Genomic DNA, 16664 nt, shown 5'->3' on the forward strand with positions numbered 1-16664 from the left:
CAAAGGATTTATCAATGATAATAGGATTAGCACAGGTAAAGCCAGATAAAGTGGATGGATCCACTAAAGGTTCTTTTGCAGCAACCCATGTGGTTTTGGGATACTGCTCAGGCTTCCAGTAGGAACCATTAGCATTCATTTTCCTCTTGAACCCAACACCCTCTTTCCTAGGGTTTCAGTTCAGAATCTGCTTTTTGAGGACATCACAAAGTGTCTGATGCCCTTTCAGACTTTTATACATCCCTATTTCAAGCAATGTCTTCAACCTAGCATTTTCATCACCAATAGTAGTGGTATCCTCAGTAGAGGGGTTAGTTTCCACATCAGTAGTTGAAGACAAAGCAACAGTATCAACATTGGAACATTCAGTAACGGAGGCAGCGTTATCACGCTCAATGCATTTTAAACATGGTGGTTCAAATCCATCCTGAGCGGAACTGATCTGTTGAGCGCGAAATGACTCATTCTCCTTTTGAAGATCTTCATGAGTCGCTTTCAATTTATCAAGCTCTTGCTTCCTTTGAAGATAATCATAGGAGAGCTTTTCATAAGTGGTTGAGAGCGTCTCATGAAGACTTTCAAGTTCTTGATACTTAGCATGAAGATTTTTTATGTCTTCAACTAAGGACTGTGAACGTGTCATTTCCGCGTCCAACAGGTCATCGCTTTTGTCTAACAGTTTTTTAGTATGTTCCATAGCCCTTTGTTGTTCAGTAGCAATTTTAGCAAGTGTTTTGTAGCTGGGTTTAGATTCACAATCAGAGTCATCTTCACTTGATGTTTGAAAGTAAGCATCGCGTGATTTTACCTTGGCACTGCGTGCCATGAAGCAGTAGGTGGGAGCAGGATCGTCCTTGTCATCATCAGCGTTGGTGTGGGAGTCATTGTCTTCAGAGTTGAAGATGGACTTGGTAACGTAGGTTGTGGCTAGAGCTAGACTTGCAACGCCAGAGTCGGACTCAACTTCAGATTCCACCTCCGCCTCCTCAGAAGCAGACTCCTCCTCTGAATCCATTTCCTTGCCAACAAAAGCACGAGCCTTGCCAGATGAGCTCTTCTTATGAGATGAAAACTTTGATGAGGACTTGGAAGAAGACTTTGATGATTTCTTCTTCTTCTTGTCATCAGAGTCATATTCCTTGCTCTTCTTCTTCTTCTTCTCGTTGTCCCACTGAGGACACTCAGAGATGTAGTGCCCAGGCTTCTTACACTTGTGACATGTTCTCTTCTTGTTGTCTTAAGTGGAAGCTTCATTATTTCTTGAACTGGATCGTGAAGACTTTCTGAAGCCCTTCTTCTAGGTGAATTTCTGGAACTTCTTCACAAGCATAGCAAGTTCCCTTTCAATGTCTTCAGGATCATCAGAACCACAGTCAGATTCTTCTTCTTCAGATGAGGAAACAACTTTTGCCTTCAAAGCACGAGTTCGGCCATAGTTGGGGCCATAGATATCTCTTTTCTCAGAAAGCTGGAACTCATGTGTGTTGAGCCTCTCAAGTATATCAGACGGATCGAGAGTCTTGAAGTCAGGACGTTCTTGTATCATGAGGGCAAGAGTGTCAAAGGAGCTTTCAAGAGATCTCAGCAGCGTCTTGACGATTTTCATGCTTAGTGATCTCAGTGGCGCCGAGAGCCTGAAGCTCATTTGTGATGTCGGTGAGGCGATCAAACGTGAGCTGGACATTTTCATTGTCGTTTCTCTTGAAGCGGTTGAAGAGATTGCGAAGAACACTGATCCTCTGGTCTCTCTGTGTAGAGACGCCTTCGTTGACCTTGGATAGCCAGTCCCAGACTAGCTTTGACGTTTCCAGAGCACTCACACGGCCATACTGTCCTTTGGTCAGATGACCACGGATGATGTTCTTTGCAGTCGAGTCCAGTTGAATGAACTTCTTGACATCAGCAGGGGTGACACCTTCACCAGTTTTTGGAACGCCGTTCTTGACGACATACCAGAGGTCGACATCAATGGCTTCAAGATGCATGCGCATCTTATTCTTCCAGTAGGGATATTCAGTTCCATCGAACACGGGGCAAGCAGCGGAGACTTTGATTATCCCTGCAGTCGACATAGCTAAACTCCAGGTGGTTAAACCGAATCACACAGAACAAGGGAGTACCTTGCTCTGATACCAATTGAAAGTGCTAGTTATCGACTAGAGGGGGGGGTGAATAGGCGATTTTTAGCCAAGTCTTCAAAACGTGGAAGTTTCGAAGACAAACAATAGAAATGACCTAATTAATATGCAGCGGAAGATAAACTACAACAAGCAAGCCATAGTCAAGTATGCAATAATTGTGAACGTACAAAGACTAATAGCAGCAAGGTAGTAAGGATCATGATGGAAGATAGTATGAAGCCAATCAATGATAATAGTCGAGCAATGAAGTCAAACAGATAAGATAGTTAAGCAATGACTTCACGAAGACAAACTCAAAGTAAAGGAGGGAAGAGATAGAACCAGTCACTTGTTGAAGACACAAGATTTGTTGGACCAGTTCCAGTTGCTGTGACAACTATACGTCTGGTTAGGGAGGCTGAGATTCAACTCAGAAGACTGCGTCTTCACCTTATACCCCTTGAGCTAAGGACACACAGTCCTCGCCATCACTCTGGTAAGTCTTCAAGGTAGACTTCCGAACCTTCACAGACTTTGTTCACCGGCAATCCACAATGACTCTTGGATGCTCAGAATGCGACGCCTAACCGGCTGGAGGATACACAGTCCTCAAGTGTAATAAGTCTTCAAGTCACATAGACAGAAAGACTTCAGTGATGCCTAACACTCTTTGGCTCTAGGTGTTTGGGCTTTGTCCAAGGATTTCTCTCTCAAAGGATTCGAGGTGGGTTGCTCTCAAAACGACAAAAGCCGTAAACTAACTCCGAGCAACCACCAATTTATGGTGTAGGGGGTGGGCTATTTATAGCCACAAGGCAACCCGGCCTGATATGTTCGAAATGACCCTGGGTCACTAAGGAACTGACACGTGTTCCAACGGTCAGATTTCAAACACACACGGCAACTTTACTTGGGCTACAAGCAAAGCTGACTCATCCAGCTCTGGATAAGATTTGCTCTCATTGTCTTCGCTCGAAGACATAGGATTTGGGTTGAGCATCACTTCAGTCGCTCTGGCTTTGTTCACTTGGACCCCACTTAACAGTACGGTGGTTCCTATGACTCAACAAAGAAGAAAAGGAAACAACGAAACAACGCTGTCTTCGCGCTCCATAGTCTCCACTCATTGTCTTCTCATGTCATAGACTTTAGTGTGAATATCTTCACACACCACCATTGTCTTCAATGTCTTCATACATTTTTAGGGGATCATCTCCGGTAGGTAAACCGAATCAATGAGGGACACTACCTGCGTTATCCTGCAATTCTCACAAACGCATTAGTCCCTCAACCAACTTTGTCGTCAATACTCCAAAACCAACTAGGGGTGGCACTAGATGCACTTACAGAGAGACATGGTGGGAAGGGAGAGAACTGGTTGAAGAAGCGTTCTGCCGACAGAAAAAGGAACGCTACTCTTTGTTTTAACGAAAGTGCTATTGTGAGCTCAAGTTCATGGGCACCTTTACTACGGTACGAACAAAAATATATTTAAAAAGTTAAAAAAATCTGATTTTTTTTGACAACAAACATTGATATCTTTTTCACATGCGTGCAAAATTTCATGACAAAATGACATTCATGTAGGTCTCGGCCAAAAAACAAAATTGATGCTCCAAAATGCTTCCAAAAACAGTTTTTTTGGAGCATGATTATTTTTTTTGTTGAGACCTTCACAAATGTCATTTCATCACGAAAATTGGCACGCGTGTAGAAAAAACATCAAAGTTTCTTGACAAGAAATTTCAGATTTTGTTGAATTTTTTTACTATTTTTTGAATTTTACTGTTCATCCGGGATCACTGGTGCTCGGGATCAATTTCTCCGCGTCCTTGTTTTAAGTAGTATATATAGGAAGTACTACCTCCGTCCGGGTTTACAGGGCCGGATGGCAGGTTTGCATGGACCAAGACGCTGTGGGATTAATTACTATTTGGCTCACTTTAATCCTTGGACCCCATACCTCGCATATTCTCTCTCCTGCTAACTCTTGCATGCAACAAATCAAGCAGCGCACATGGAGGGTGCGGGTTCTATTCACGGAGCAAAGCAATGTGGCCAGCAATGATTATTTTTCATGCAACCAATGAAACATCTGCATGCATGCAACAACTCAATGCAGGGCTTTAAAAAAACGGACACTGCGAAGCTGCTCTCCGACCTAGTAATCCCGGACGGAGGTAGTACTAAATAGAGTAGGGCGTTTCGGTGCCCAGGCTCATCCGCACCCGGTTAGGAAAAAATTCGTAACAATTCAAAACAAATTCAAGGAATTCTTTGAATTCTTCTAGTATTTGTTTTGAATTTTTCCTCAGCGCGGGTGCACATGAGCTCAGGTACAGAGATGGATTTTCGTAGACATGAGTTTGGCATAGTTCATAGCGGATATTTCCAATTTGGTTATCGTGCTGTATTTTTATGACACGACGAGATGTTAATGACGTTGATATCTTGTCTTCGTAAAATTTGCGACGGTGTCATGGTATATTGTTCTCTCGGCTCAGCGCTTGGAGTGGTAACCATGGTGCTCAATCTACACACATTCGCCACCACCCGATGTCTAATCAAGCTTCACCGGGACAGAACTTCTTTTTTGTTTGCAGTTTTTAAATTCTAGAACCTGTGATAGGTTGATGTATATGACTTGATTTGCTCGGTACAAAACAAATCGACTTTTCAATTTATGCAGTAAGGATCCGTCCACAAAGCATGGCATTTCAGTTACTCGAATGTTGGCCTACGCGTTATTCCCAATCCTCTTAATGCAGCACCAACAACAAAAGCAACCCAAAGAAGAGCAGTTTTAAAAAAAGGAAACAAAAAATGCCTTTCTTTCTTAATAACAGCAGGAGCATTTACATCACTCATACGTCATTACAACGGCATCGCTGAAGCAGGACCCCGAACAACAGTCAGACAAGCACACACTGCCGTCATCATTTGTTGTTAGGTCAGCCCAAAAATTGTGCTTCCAGCAGCAAAAAAAAGAAAGAAAAAAAACATTTGGTTACATGGCGCCTTGATAATCAGTTAATTCTAAGCAAAACAATGAACTTTGTCAGGTAACAAGAACAACACATGTCAACCAAAATCGGTAAAATAATTACATTTGTTTACTGTGATGTTCTATGTAAATGTACACAGGTATGGGGCAAAAATGGGCAGCAATTAGCTTAAGGTGATGCATATGTACACAAGTTTAAGAGTCAGGTGGTTGCCGACGTCCTCGTCCAGCCTCTGCGAGTTTGCTCATTAGCGGTTTCATCTCCCGGTGTGCCTCCCAAACTGAAACACAGCACAGAGGTCAATGTGCTTCTTCCTACATCAGTAAAGCTATAAGCATGCAAATAGACTTTGGTACATAAATTTCCACCAGACCTGGCCAGAGTTTACTAAAGTTACCATGGCTTTTACAAAAAAGGCTTCAAACAAATTCAAATAGGAAGCACAAATTAGTTTTTCTCGAACAAGTAATCACAATTAATCATTGCATGCTAGTTGGTTAACACCCATTAAAGTAAATATTCCCCTTTTCTCCATGATAATCAGAAAAAGGAATCACATACATTTAGTTTGCCACCGTTGTTACTCGATGGACTATCAAACATATCTAGTGCAGAAACACCAACAAGATGCAATCATGCAAAACTTTTTCCTTGTAATTATCAATTAAAAATGCATGATTAAACAAATAGATATTGAGGGATGGTGGAGATTCTTGCCTGTTGGAACCTTCATAAATAGACCAATTGCAGAAGGGGGAATTAGACCGCTCTCCTGAGCCCTCACCTAAGCTTCTGTGGCCACTCATTTAAAAGTTTGTAGGTTTAACATGCTCCTACTGCAATTTTCTCCCTGTTTAACAAATCATTATATCCGTGACAAATAAACATAGATGCAAGGCAGTAGAGGGCACTCAGGCATGAGAAGGACGCAATGTTCCAAAGAAAAGAAAAAAGGGAAATTTCACAAATATTTCTTACCGGTACAACAGTTAACAGTCGGGTTGCCTTCAATAACTTGAATTCCGTAACTCAACATACATCAAAACTGAGAACTTGGAATGTAGCAATTTACATCTGCAGGCTAACTCTTGGTTTAAAACCCATTTGGCAGAGGTCAAAATGATCACCCTAAAAGAATATTTCCAGGTAATAACGATGGCAATGTGACCCCTTCTCCCTTCATTCACACTAATATACTGATTCATCCCGGTTCACGCTTACACCCATTTGGTGGTACCATTATAACAGAAATGCCGAAGCAACCTGCCATCATATATCACTATTCACAGGAAAAATGTTTGTTCTATTATTTAACACTTTCATGGTTGATGGATTCCAATGAATGGCGAATCAGTTGTAGCAGGCCCTTGACATTGTGAAAACTGAATTCAAGGACTTCCCTAACAAGAGCACTACCATCAACCTGACCCTTTCCAATATCAGTAACATAAGCAGCTAATGAACTTTGTGATTTTCTGGTTCCGTCAAATGCATAATTTATGTCATCTGCCTGCAAAGAACAGTCAAGAAATAAAATACTCTATTAGCAAATTGAACAGACATTTTACTGAATGATCATAAAGAAATTTTGTGATGCATTGCAGTGTATTAGAGTAGTTCAGTACTTCAGTGACCGGGATATATGTTGTCTTTTAGTTACCGTGAATTAGATAACTAGTCAGCCTGAACTAACAAGATAACTTGTAACATCAAACCAAATAGTTGAAGATTATTAGTATTCTCTAAATTTGAATTACCTGGAATATAAAGTATCCAGTAGCATCTTTCAATTTGTTTCCATTACAAGACCTAATTATTCTAAACTACTAGAAATTAGCGCAGGCAATGCCACTGCAGTTGTAAAACAAGTGCATCTGCACAATAAGAGCAAATGACTACACCGTCTGTGCGAGAATGAAGTCAAACTAATCTGATGTGGAATAGAAGGAAGTAATATTCTAGTTTTCACCATATATGAGGGACATATTTTTGGTAGTTAGTGGCCTGTCACATACTTAGATAGAGAAACAAAAGGAGAAGTTGGATGCCCTTCATCATTAATTTTCAGCAGACAGTTAGTTTTTCTAATTATATATCCACTCTTCAGTACCATCAGGTGCCATACTTCACCTTATCTAGCAAACTGGAGATCACGGGAAAACATTCTGCCAGAACAGGAAGCGAGATGATTTTTTTTGCAATCATTAAGATCCATGAGAATATCATGTTTCTACAGCAAAAAGTGCATCGTTTTGCAGTAAACCGAATGATGAATCACCGAATAGAGAATTACTAGCTTGCGCAATGCTAAGTTTTTATAAGTTATCAACCAACAGTCATTCACATTTATCAAAAGCCTTAGCTCCAACAAATCTAATAGGACTCATGATACTGATATTGAATGTCAAAAACAGTAACTTACATAAGCAAGCAACCCCATCAAGTGATGATTGTTCCGGGGTATGGAATTGCCACCAATTTTAGGAGAGTACAAAGCTCTTGAAATAGCCTTAGCAGCTGTACTCTGGTTATTCAGATTATCAACATCTGAGGCAGAAGATGACGGTGACTCAGCTAGCCCAAAAAGAAGAAATTAAACAATCAGAAGGCCAATCGTTTCAATAAAGATGAATGGCGAACTTATTCGCATTGATATGACAAAGATAAAATGAAGGTTGCCTTTGTCTAATAAATCTCACGGGAAAGATAACTTCCAAATAAAAGCTGACACACTTCCGCTTTATTAATATCGACCAGACACTAAGTGTGCCTAATTTGGAGGTATATTTGGTTTGAGGAATGTGTCAGTCCTAGGATCATCCGTTAATAACCCTTAAAGTGGACTTTATGTGTGATCGGAAAATAAGGTGTATTAGTTCATCACCATGCAATTCTATAAAAGTTGAGGAATAAGGTTAACCGAAAAAAAATTTGGATCACTTGCCTCATGATAGACCAATCTATTTCTCAAACCAAACACTCAAGCAGGCCCTTATTATGACAGGTTGCAAGAATTATTTAAATAACTACGCAACTTGAGGGAAAACCTGGAGGAACCATCAAAGATGTTGCTTGCAATGCATGTTTGTCTTTAATAGCACCAGGATGTTTGTAGAAGGCAGCCTTCATATATGCCACTTCCACACATTTATAGGCCAAAGCAGCACTTGCCATTTTCTTAAGTCGCTCAAATTCACGGGCACAAAATCTAATGAAACAAATCAACAGTGAGACATTAGTATAGCTCATTGCAGGTGGGCATCATATGGCATTAAAATATGTATGTAAGACAGTAAGAGTTGAGGAAATAAGTAGAACTGCCATCAATTAGCAACTACTCCCTCCGTTCCTGAATAAAAGTCTTTTTAGAGATTTCAATATAGACTACATATGGATGTATATAGACATAGTTTAGAGTGTAGATTCACTCATTTTGCTCCGTATGTAGTCCATATTGGAATCTCTAAAAAGACTTATATTTAGGAACGGAGGGAGTAAATATGAAGGCTTGTCCGCAAGAAAGCAACATGTGATTACAAAGGATGGAAGCTCTAAAATACTAGCTACAGGAATAAGTAGCAATGAAGATAGGGTATATCAAACCAAATACTATTAACAGATAGACATACTGTCTGAATCTTAAAGAGAAGGCATTGTTGCTTACCCACAGAGGTTTCCTGTTTCGGAATATAGTCTCATAGCTTGTATAGAATCCCCTTGCTTGGAGCTATCAATACTCGGAGCTTCCAACAGAGATGCAACATGGAGAAATTTCAGGCCAGCCTCAAAGCACATGTTAGCACTCTCAAGGTCATCTCCCTTTTCCTGCAACAAGGGATGCACATGAAGGGAAACACTCTGGATGAAAACATAGACACAAAGGTTTCGAGTAATTTACTAAATATTCAAACCTTTAAACGTTTAGACAAGTGCTTCAAATCCCGAGCCTCCTTCAGTAGCACAGATGTGTTTACTGGATTCAAAGCATCACGACTAAGAGTTGCTTGTTTTGTATTTTCGAGAACAGCCTTCTTTAGTTGCTTTGCCTTGTACGAGAGATCGCCATTTGATGAATCATTTAATGCTGGCTGCTGCTTGCTTCCTTTAACAGTTGATGGATTTGTTTTCATATCCTTCTGTTCTGCATCCCCTTTATCAGGCTTAACCTGTACTGGATGTTTCCCAGAAGTCAACTTTGCATGGTCACATTGGTTTGAACTAAGATGAGGTGGTGTTTTCCCGTTTTGAAGGGATGGTGGCAGTTTGTCATCACCATTGCCACGTATTGAAAGGACGTGTGAATTAACTTTCTGTACCTTCACTGGATTCAACAGACCATTCCTTGTACCAAGTCCAGAATCTTCATTTTTTGAGCATTCATTGTCTTGTTTATCCTTCTGCATATCTCCACTGAGGCAGCCAGAACCATGAGCCTTAGCATGATCGGAACCAGATCCAAAATCATTTTTTTCCTTGGAAAATGACAAACAGCTTTTTCCTGATTCTTGAGAAAGTACTTTTTCTGCAACTGCACTTGGATACCTTTTATGCTGATCCACAAGATTCTTATCGGAAGTTCTCAAGGGTGAAGAAGAAACTGACTCTACAGGAGAGGCCCTTGTTTCTTGAAAATCAACTTTACTCTTGTGGGAGCTAGACACCTTAGATGAACTGGAGGTAGCAGCTGCAGATGCCTGTGCATAACACATATTTTTCTTCATGGAGTTTTGAGAGAGCAGTGAATGCTGCTGGAGATGAGTATTCTCTTGGTGTTGCTCACTTAAACACTCTTTGTCACTATCAGTTCCAGCAATGGGGCCTCTGGCATGGGCAACTTTCCTATCATCTGCCTTCAAAAAATTCAGCTCTGGCATAGGGTTTTCCTTGGCATGATTACTTTCACTTAAAGCTTCTTCCACAGTATGCTTTGGAAAGGCATTGCTAACTACAGGGTCCGGACCACGCTTGCTTAGTTGCCTTTGTTTCGATTTTCTATTCTTAATGGACAATTCTGGAACATCGGATCGTCCTACATCTGAAGTCCTGATGCCCCCATTTGAGATAATTTTATCATCATTGCACTTAACTAATGAAGATGAACCATACTTTCCCATGCTAGGTGAAACACCACTATACCGATGTAAGCTTTTTGGAGTTCCCTTGATTGAAGGACTGCTTTTGCTAATCTCAAACTCAGAGGGATGATGCTTGGCTGGCTCATTAGGTTCTTTCTTCATTTTCTTTGATGTCCTAAGACTATCATGATCAAATCCTACACTGCTGCTCTTCGATTCTGGATGCAGCCGGTCTACTGCAACAGTTTCACCTGCATAAATTGAACCATTAGAATCAAATGACTGAAATTAGGAAGAGAGAAAATGCTCAAGACTTGCACCATCATCTGACGATCCTATGTGCTTCCGTTTTCCCTTCTGTTTAGGGAAGCAGTCAACATCATCAGGATTTCTACTTGTAGGAGCCTCTAGCTTCTTCGAAGATTTTGACATCTCACCCATCTTTAAATTATTTGATGTATTTGCACTGGAATCAACTTTCAGTGTCCCTGATGTAGCGATGGATTTTATATCGCCCTGAATAGTTGGTGGAATCGTAGCTGCGCATATGCCTGAGGTAGCAATATCATGGCGAACATCCACACTAATATTATTTTCAGGTGCAGGGGGCATTGCACGAAGGGCTTTTGTGGTCTCATCCTCGCTTACTTTGCAGTTATTCATTCCATGCCTACAAGTTACAAATACCTATCCATTATATCATGCAGATAGTAAACAAGATATTCAAGCAACACTTGCACACTGAAAATTTATACATGACCACATAACTAGAGATATGTGCAGGAGCTTCTAAGGTAACGGTTTGAAAATATTGCACAAATAAAATCTAAAAATAGAATGGAAGGAAAACTACTCCAGAGTTATTGCAATTCAGAGAAATTAGAGGATATAGATACTACGAAAATGCATAAAAATAACTAAAACTGAAGAAAATGTCTCTTGCAGAAACTTACAACCAACTCTGCATGCTACACCGCCATTTTTTGGGAAGTACATCTGGATTCATCCAATAGGGTAAAAGGCGCCATTTCTCACACTTATCACAACATACCCACTGTTCGTTTATTAAAATAGGTTCCACAGGCACTGCCACAGATGATTCCATAGCTCCAGTCATGCATGCTGATGGCACAGGAGCTGATCTGTCAAAATTCAAGGGAGATATCTTGTGGTCACCATCATTTACACCATCTGACCTGCCATTATCAGTTTCTCCGGATGAAACAGTCTCCTTCTCAGGCTTCACACTCTTATCTTCACCATGAGATTTTCGAGTGATGCCATTGCTCAATTGCTTGTGTGCTTTAACCTTGAGCTTCTTCCCGGATGGAACAGTTTGCAATGAGGAAATTTTCATTTTTCGTTTCGGCATTCCAGAAGGATTTCCACCTACATTTTCGGTGATAATATCCATGGAATCTGCATTAACTAGACCCCCCGATTCCTCCCTTTTGCACTGTGATGGTTCATCTTTTACATGCACCACTTTTCTTTTGTCTCTGTCAACTGATGTAGCAGTATCACTAGGAGGAAGATTGTTTGGTTGACTTGAAGTTGTAGAAAGTCGATGATCATATCCATCAGAATCATATTTGATTTTATCAACAAGTCCTTGACCAAGTGTAGGTTCTGTCTTACTGTCCTTGCTCAAGTTGTCAAAGCTATTTCTCGCTGTACATGCTTCTGAATTTGCTTTACCCTTTGGATAATTATCATCATTTGCTAAATTAACAGCTTTTACATGTACTGACTGAATATCTTTCAAAGGGATCTTGTCCCTAATTCGTCCTTTCAGTGGAACATTCTTTGTTTCCTTCAGATGATTTGAAACATCAGTCACCAATTTTGCTGATGCCTCAAGTGAATGTTGTTCTGTCTGCATACTTCCAGGTACAATTGAATCTTTATCATCTGAGATATCCAATAAATCAGGCATAGTCCCATTATTCATAATCGTTGAATTGTCATGCTTGCTTTTTGAACTCTTAATATTCAGAAGGTGATCCTTCTTTTCATCATAATTATATTTATGCACCATCTGATCTTTGTCACCTTGTGCAGCAGAGGTCGTATGACACCAGTCTCTGTTTAATTCTGTTTTGTCATCATCAACTGCAGGTGCTTCATGTTTCTTTCTTGCAGATGCTGACTTCTTTCTCAGTGCCAGAATATTTTCTGCAAGGGGTGAAAGCAAGAGTCCTCCAGGAATAGGATGGCAGGTCATTATCTGTTCAAACAACACAATGATTAACTCTTTAAAATCAATCAACAAAGGGTTTTACCAAGGCAAATAAACTGATGGGGAAAATGTAACCTGCAAAATGGTATGCGGAGATTCGTCGGGCAGATTTTTTGGCTCAGGAGCCCCGGCGCACCCATCAAGGCTGTCATCCATAGAAGAGGAAGGGGAAATGTCGAGGCCCAGACCACTGTAGATAGCAGCAGTATTTCTTGCCAAGTGTCTATTGTTGTTCACCTTGATACGTATTTTCGGCGCCTTTTGTTCAGGACCATTGACTACTCTGTTCAACATCCGTTGCTGAGGATTACCATTGGTCCCATTGGATGTTCTTTGACAATAATCATCCTTTCCCCTGCTATCTAATCCATTCTTAACAAAATGACTCTTCTGTGCACTCTGGAATCACATCAGAACAATTTAATAGGATGCTAATGTTTATGTACCACATGGATCCTACTAAGTAAACATGCAATGGTGAAATTTGCATAAGTATACCTCCACTGGAACATAAGGTGATCTAGAGGCACTGCCACGGTTTGGTGGAACTGCAGGGCTTCTAGATTGAGTTGCGACAGAAGGGGAATGCTGGTTCGGAGGCAAGAATGAACCATAACCCCCATATCGTGACCCTATGTAGTGTGAACGATTTTTCACATACATCAGTACAAGAATAATAACCCTACAGGGCAAACAGGGTGCAGCTTTTATTCCCCTTACCCAAGTTCTCAGCAAGTACCCCACCTTCAAAGTCCTTCTGGAAATGACCCAACACATTTTGAAGTCTTTCATCCTGTACATCATATTTCATTTAGAAGTTAGAAATCTTTACAAAGAAAGAAGTACTTGTTTAAAAGTTCAGTTCATATAAAATAAGGAGCATGCATGGGAGAAAGCTGCTATTTATTAAGAATATATATGTATATACGCCAACTAAAGTTGAAGACCTAATATCTACGCCTCATTAGCAGTAGTTAAATATAGTCTACCAAAATTGTTCATGCTCTAACATTTCCCAAGAATTCAAATATTAACCAGGGGGTAAGAACCCTATAGGTTTGAGACCTCCATGTCACAGATAGATTGGATCCCCTCAATCCAAACAAACTCATATGAGTTACGTCCTCCATATGCCAGAGGCAACATCATCACGTACCTCACTGTTCAGTAATGAAAGCAGGATCAAGAATGCAAACCATGAATAGATATATGGAACATGGTATGTACATATGTCCTTTTAGACCATAGCCACAATATGCCATTGCATAGGAACAGGCATATCATGCAACATCAAATGAAATTTCTAAAACACAGAGAATCTCATATGATACTACCTTCCTATGTAACTATTCCATAATATATTTCTGCAAGGTTCCAAAAAAATGCAACTATTATCTGTCTCATCACCCACCTAGTAGTGATTATGCAGAGTAATGGTGATTATACGGTACAAGCAGGAGCACCAATTAATTGTACATGGCAAGTTGATCCATTTTTAGAAGACTATACTTTTGTCAAAACTTTCTGTATGCATTCTAATACTGAAATTCCTGATGCACAAAACAGTGTTCTTATTTCTGTACATTCTACCAACCCTACCAGCACACATGTTTACATGTGAAATAAAAAAATAATGATAAAGTGTAGGATGCCAATAGAGAGAGTTTTAGTCAAATACAACTAGATGTCATCTAATCGTACAGAAATTTGCATCACCTATGGTTTTTGATTATGCTACTACTGGTTGGTACCTTGTTTGACAAAGGAGTCCATGTGAATAGACAGGTAGTCAACTAATACAACAAAAATATAGGTCAATCCTTTAGTTGGCAAATAAATGTGGAGCTTCTTATAGATAGTTTTATACTTTATGATGTAACATGTTCCCTTAATTAATAGAATCAGATCGCTCGCCTATAAAAACTTCTATACTTTCAGATCATACAAGACAGACTTCTACGAGAAAACAATTATGGGTTATGTCTTGGCAGGTTTAGTGAGCCTCTAGATTAGAACCAGAGCAAGCATATCAAAAGCAACTACAAGACAATAGCAAATGGTTTGGCTCGACTGGCACAACTTCTTCACATAGCAGTTCTGTTACCTATCACAACAGAATCTAGCATCACGAGATAAATATTCATCTCTTATTTGATAAGCACGAACTTTGCGCGAAAACATATCCATGGCTCAAAAACACCCTGCATCTGCCCATCTCCCACGCCATTTACTTCATTCTATTTATACACAGTCAGCGGTCATCTCAAGACAGTTTTGACCAAGAGCAAATGTAACTGAAAGCAGCCATATAATCAATTCTGTGAACTGTTAAAGTATCATCATGGGTTAAACCGATGCAAGTGACAAAAACCTGTTTGTGTGTTAAATTATGAAAGCTCCTGAATTCACTTAAAAGATGTACCAGAAATCACAGTAAACAAAAATGGGGTGGCAGAATAAAAACTTAGGAACTAACTGGATTCCCCAGCATCAGCTCCAAAGCCAACACATAATTCCCAGGAAATCAGCTAAAGCCAACACATTAACCACATTTCGTCTGACCAGGGGGGCTGGCAATTACCTCAGAAACCCCCATGGGCACAACAGCCATGATAACTGTTCTGGATTATACAAACAACCATACCGGTTAGTAATCACCTCCATTATGAACCAGAAATAAAAAACCCGGCAGCTGATACGCAGCAGAATTCACGCGAAAAATCGTAATGCTGCAAGCGAGCTAGCACAATTACTAGTGCACGAAACAATAAGGCAAGTACAGTACACCAGGGTGCCACCAGCTCATCAACCATCCAATCCAATCCACCCGCACGGAGAGAAGGAAAAAAACACGAAGCAAGAGAGCGTCGCTTACGATGTATGTGAGCGAGTCGGGATCAAGGAGCTCGTGGCCGCCCGCGTCCGGGCCGCCGCCCAACGCCTGGCCGTCCTCGAGCTCGAGCTCCCCCTCCTCGTGGCCCGCCTCCCTCCGCGCCCCGCCGCCCAGCATCTCACATCGGCGCGGCGCGATCCCCGGCGATCGCCCCAACAGCTTCTCCGGCAACCGCGGACGCGCCGCGCCGCCGAGATCACCGCCGCCGCCGCCGCCGCCGCCTAGGGTATCCTGCGTCGTTTTTTATTTAGATCTTTATTTTATTTTTCTGTGTTTTCTCGCTCGTCGCCTTGGGTGTGTTCTTCTCGGAGGAAGCGGGGAGGAGAAAGAGGAAAATATTTTGCGACAGGAAAATATTGTTAACGCGCACGGACGATGCTAGTCACCTGCGCTGCTAGTCCGGAGCAGAATCCAACCAGCGATTAGCTCTTTCCCCGATCGGCCCCTGTGCGGTCCAGATATTGCCTCGTGCGCGTGCGCAAGCCTGGCTGCCGCGGGATCTCCGTCTGACGGCCGGGATGGGGGCTCGGGGGAGCAGAAGTGGAATACTTTGTTTGGCGTGGGTGGGGAGGGAAATGCGGCGCAGGGCACGTCGCATCGTCGCTTGTGTGCGCGAAACAACACATGCTTGGAAAGGAAACGTGAGGCGATTGGTGTTGGTGAGACCGTGGGAGCATCCAGCGCTGATGCGCCACGCGATGGGGGTCGATTTTGCCATATTTGTGTCCGACTCGTGGCAACCAGACCAGCCACCAAACATGAGACGATGCACCATCGTAAAACCTTTTGGAGCCATCGATGACGTGTGGCGATGTGGCGCACACCAAAAACACCTGTTCCTGTACACCATGAAAAGGTTGCTCATCTGATTGCTATCTAGATTGTGTGCACGTGTTCAGAATATATTGGGATCTACGGGATAGGTTTCTCTGACTTAAAGTAACTCCAACGGGGCGACCCATTTCGTCCGCCGTCGTCCGTTTGGATCGGCGCGAACACAAAAGGTGGCCCAATGTGCCGACCCAAAACGGATGCACGTCCGCTTTTCGTCGCGGGTGACTCATTCCCGGCCCATTTTTGAGCAGGATTTGCGTCGGCGTGGACACACGATGGACGCGCGCACGCCCGCCTTCTCCTTCCGCGGGCCTGCTGGTCGGTATTGGCCTCCCCCATCCAACAACAACCCTCGCCCGCCTCCTTCGTCGTCGACGCTGCCGCCCATTTTTGCCGGCGACTCTGCCAGCTGTTGGCGCCTCCACATCCGCCCAGCAACGCCGCCCACTCCCACGTCGCCCGCCACCGTTGTCTTGCCGCCGGGGAGCCAACTACTTC

The 16664-nt window shown here is 41.9% G+C and overlaps 1 protein-coding gene across 3 annotated transcripts; it reads right to left on the reverse strand.

The window, feature by feature from the left end:
- Window positions 1-5843: 5843 nt before the first annotated feature.
- LOC119340917 (cysteine-tryptophan domain-containing zinc finger protein 3-like) lies at window positions 5844-15659 on the reverse strand. 3 transcript variants are annotated; one of them, XM_037612829.1, is made up of 12 exons: window positions 15315-15659; window positions 13184-13232; window positions 12938-13071; window positions 12515-12838; window positions 11154-12427; window positions 10521-10870; window positions 9037-10451; window positions 8790-8950; window positions 8161-8333; window positions 7548-7699; window positions 6104-6635; window positions 5844-5975 (listed from the first exon to the last, which is right to left on the reverse strand). In XM_037612829.1, exons 1-11 carry the CDS (start codon window positions 15447-15449, stop codon window positions 6432-6434), a joined length of 4371 nt encoding a protein of 1456 aa, XP_037468726.1. In that variant the 5' UTR covers window positions 15450-15659; the 3' UTR covers window positions 5844-5975; window positions 6104-6431. The 3 variants fall into 3 exon arrangements, with proteins under 3 accessions (XP_037468726.1, XP_037468715.1, XP_037468719.1); XM_037612818.1 differs by having other exon boundaries at window positions 13160-13232; window positions 15315-15658; XM_037612822.1 differs by having other exon boundaries at window positions 8173-8333; window positions 13160-13232; window positions 15315-15657.
- Window positions 15660-16664: the final 1005 nt, after the last annotated feature.

This window comes from Triticum dicoccoides, chromosome 1B (genome assembly GCF_002162155.2).
Source record: "Triticum dicoccoides isolate Atlit2015 ecotype Zavitan chromosome 1B, WEW_v2.0, whole genome shotgun sequence".
Taxonomy (NCBI): domain Eukaryota; kingdom Viridiplantae; phylum Streptophyta; class Magnoliopsida; order Poales; family Poaceae; genus Triticum; species Triticum dicoccoides.

Coding starts and splice junctions, on each gene's coding strand:
- LOC119340917 (XM_037612818.1), bottom strand. CDS start 15,449: ATGCTGGGCGGCGGGGCGCGGAGGGAGGCGGGCCACGAGGAGGGGGAG. Junction 13,233..15,314: donor CCGACTCGCTCACATACATC/GTAAGCGACGCT, acceptor TATGATGTACAG/GATGAAAGACTTCAAAATGT. Junction 8,334..8,789: donor GAAACAGGAAACCTCTGTGG/GTAAGCAACAAT, acceptor TTGTTTCATTAG/ATTTTGTGCCCGTGAATTTG.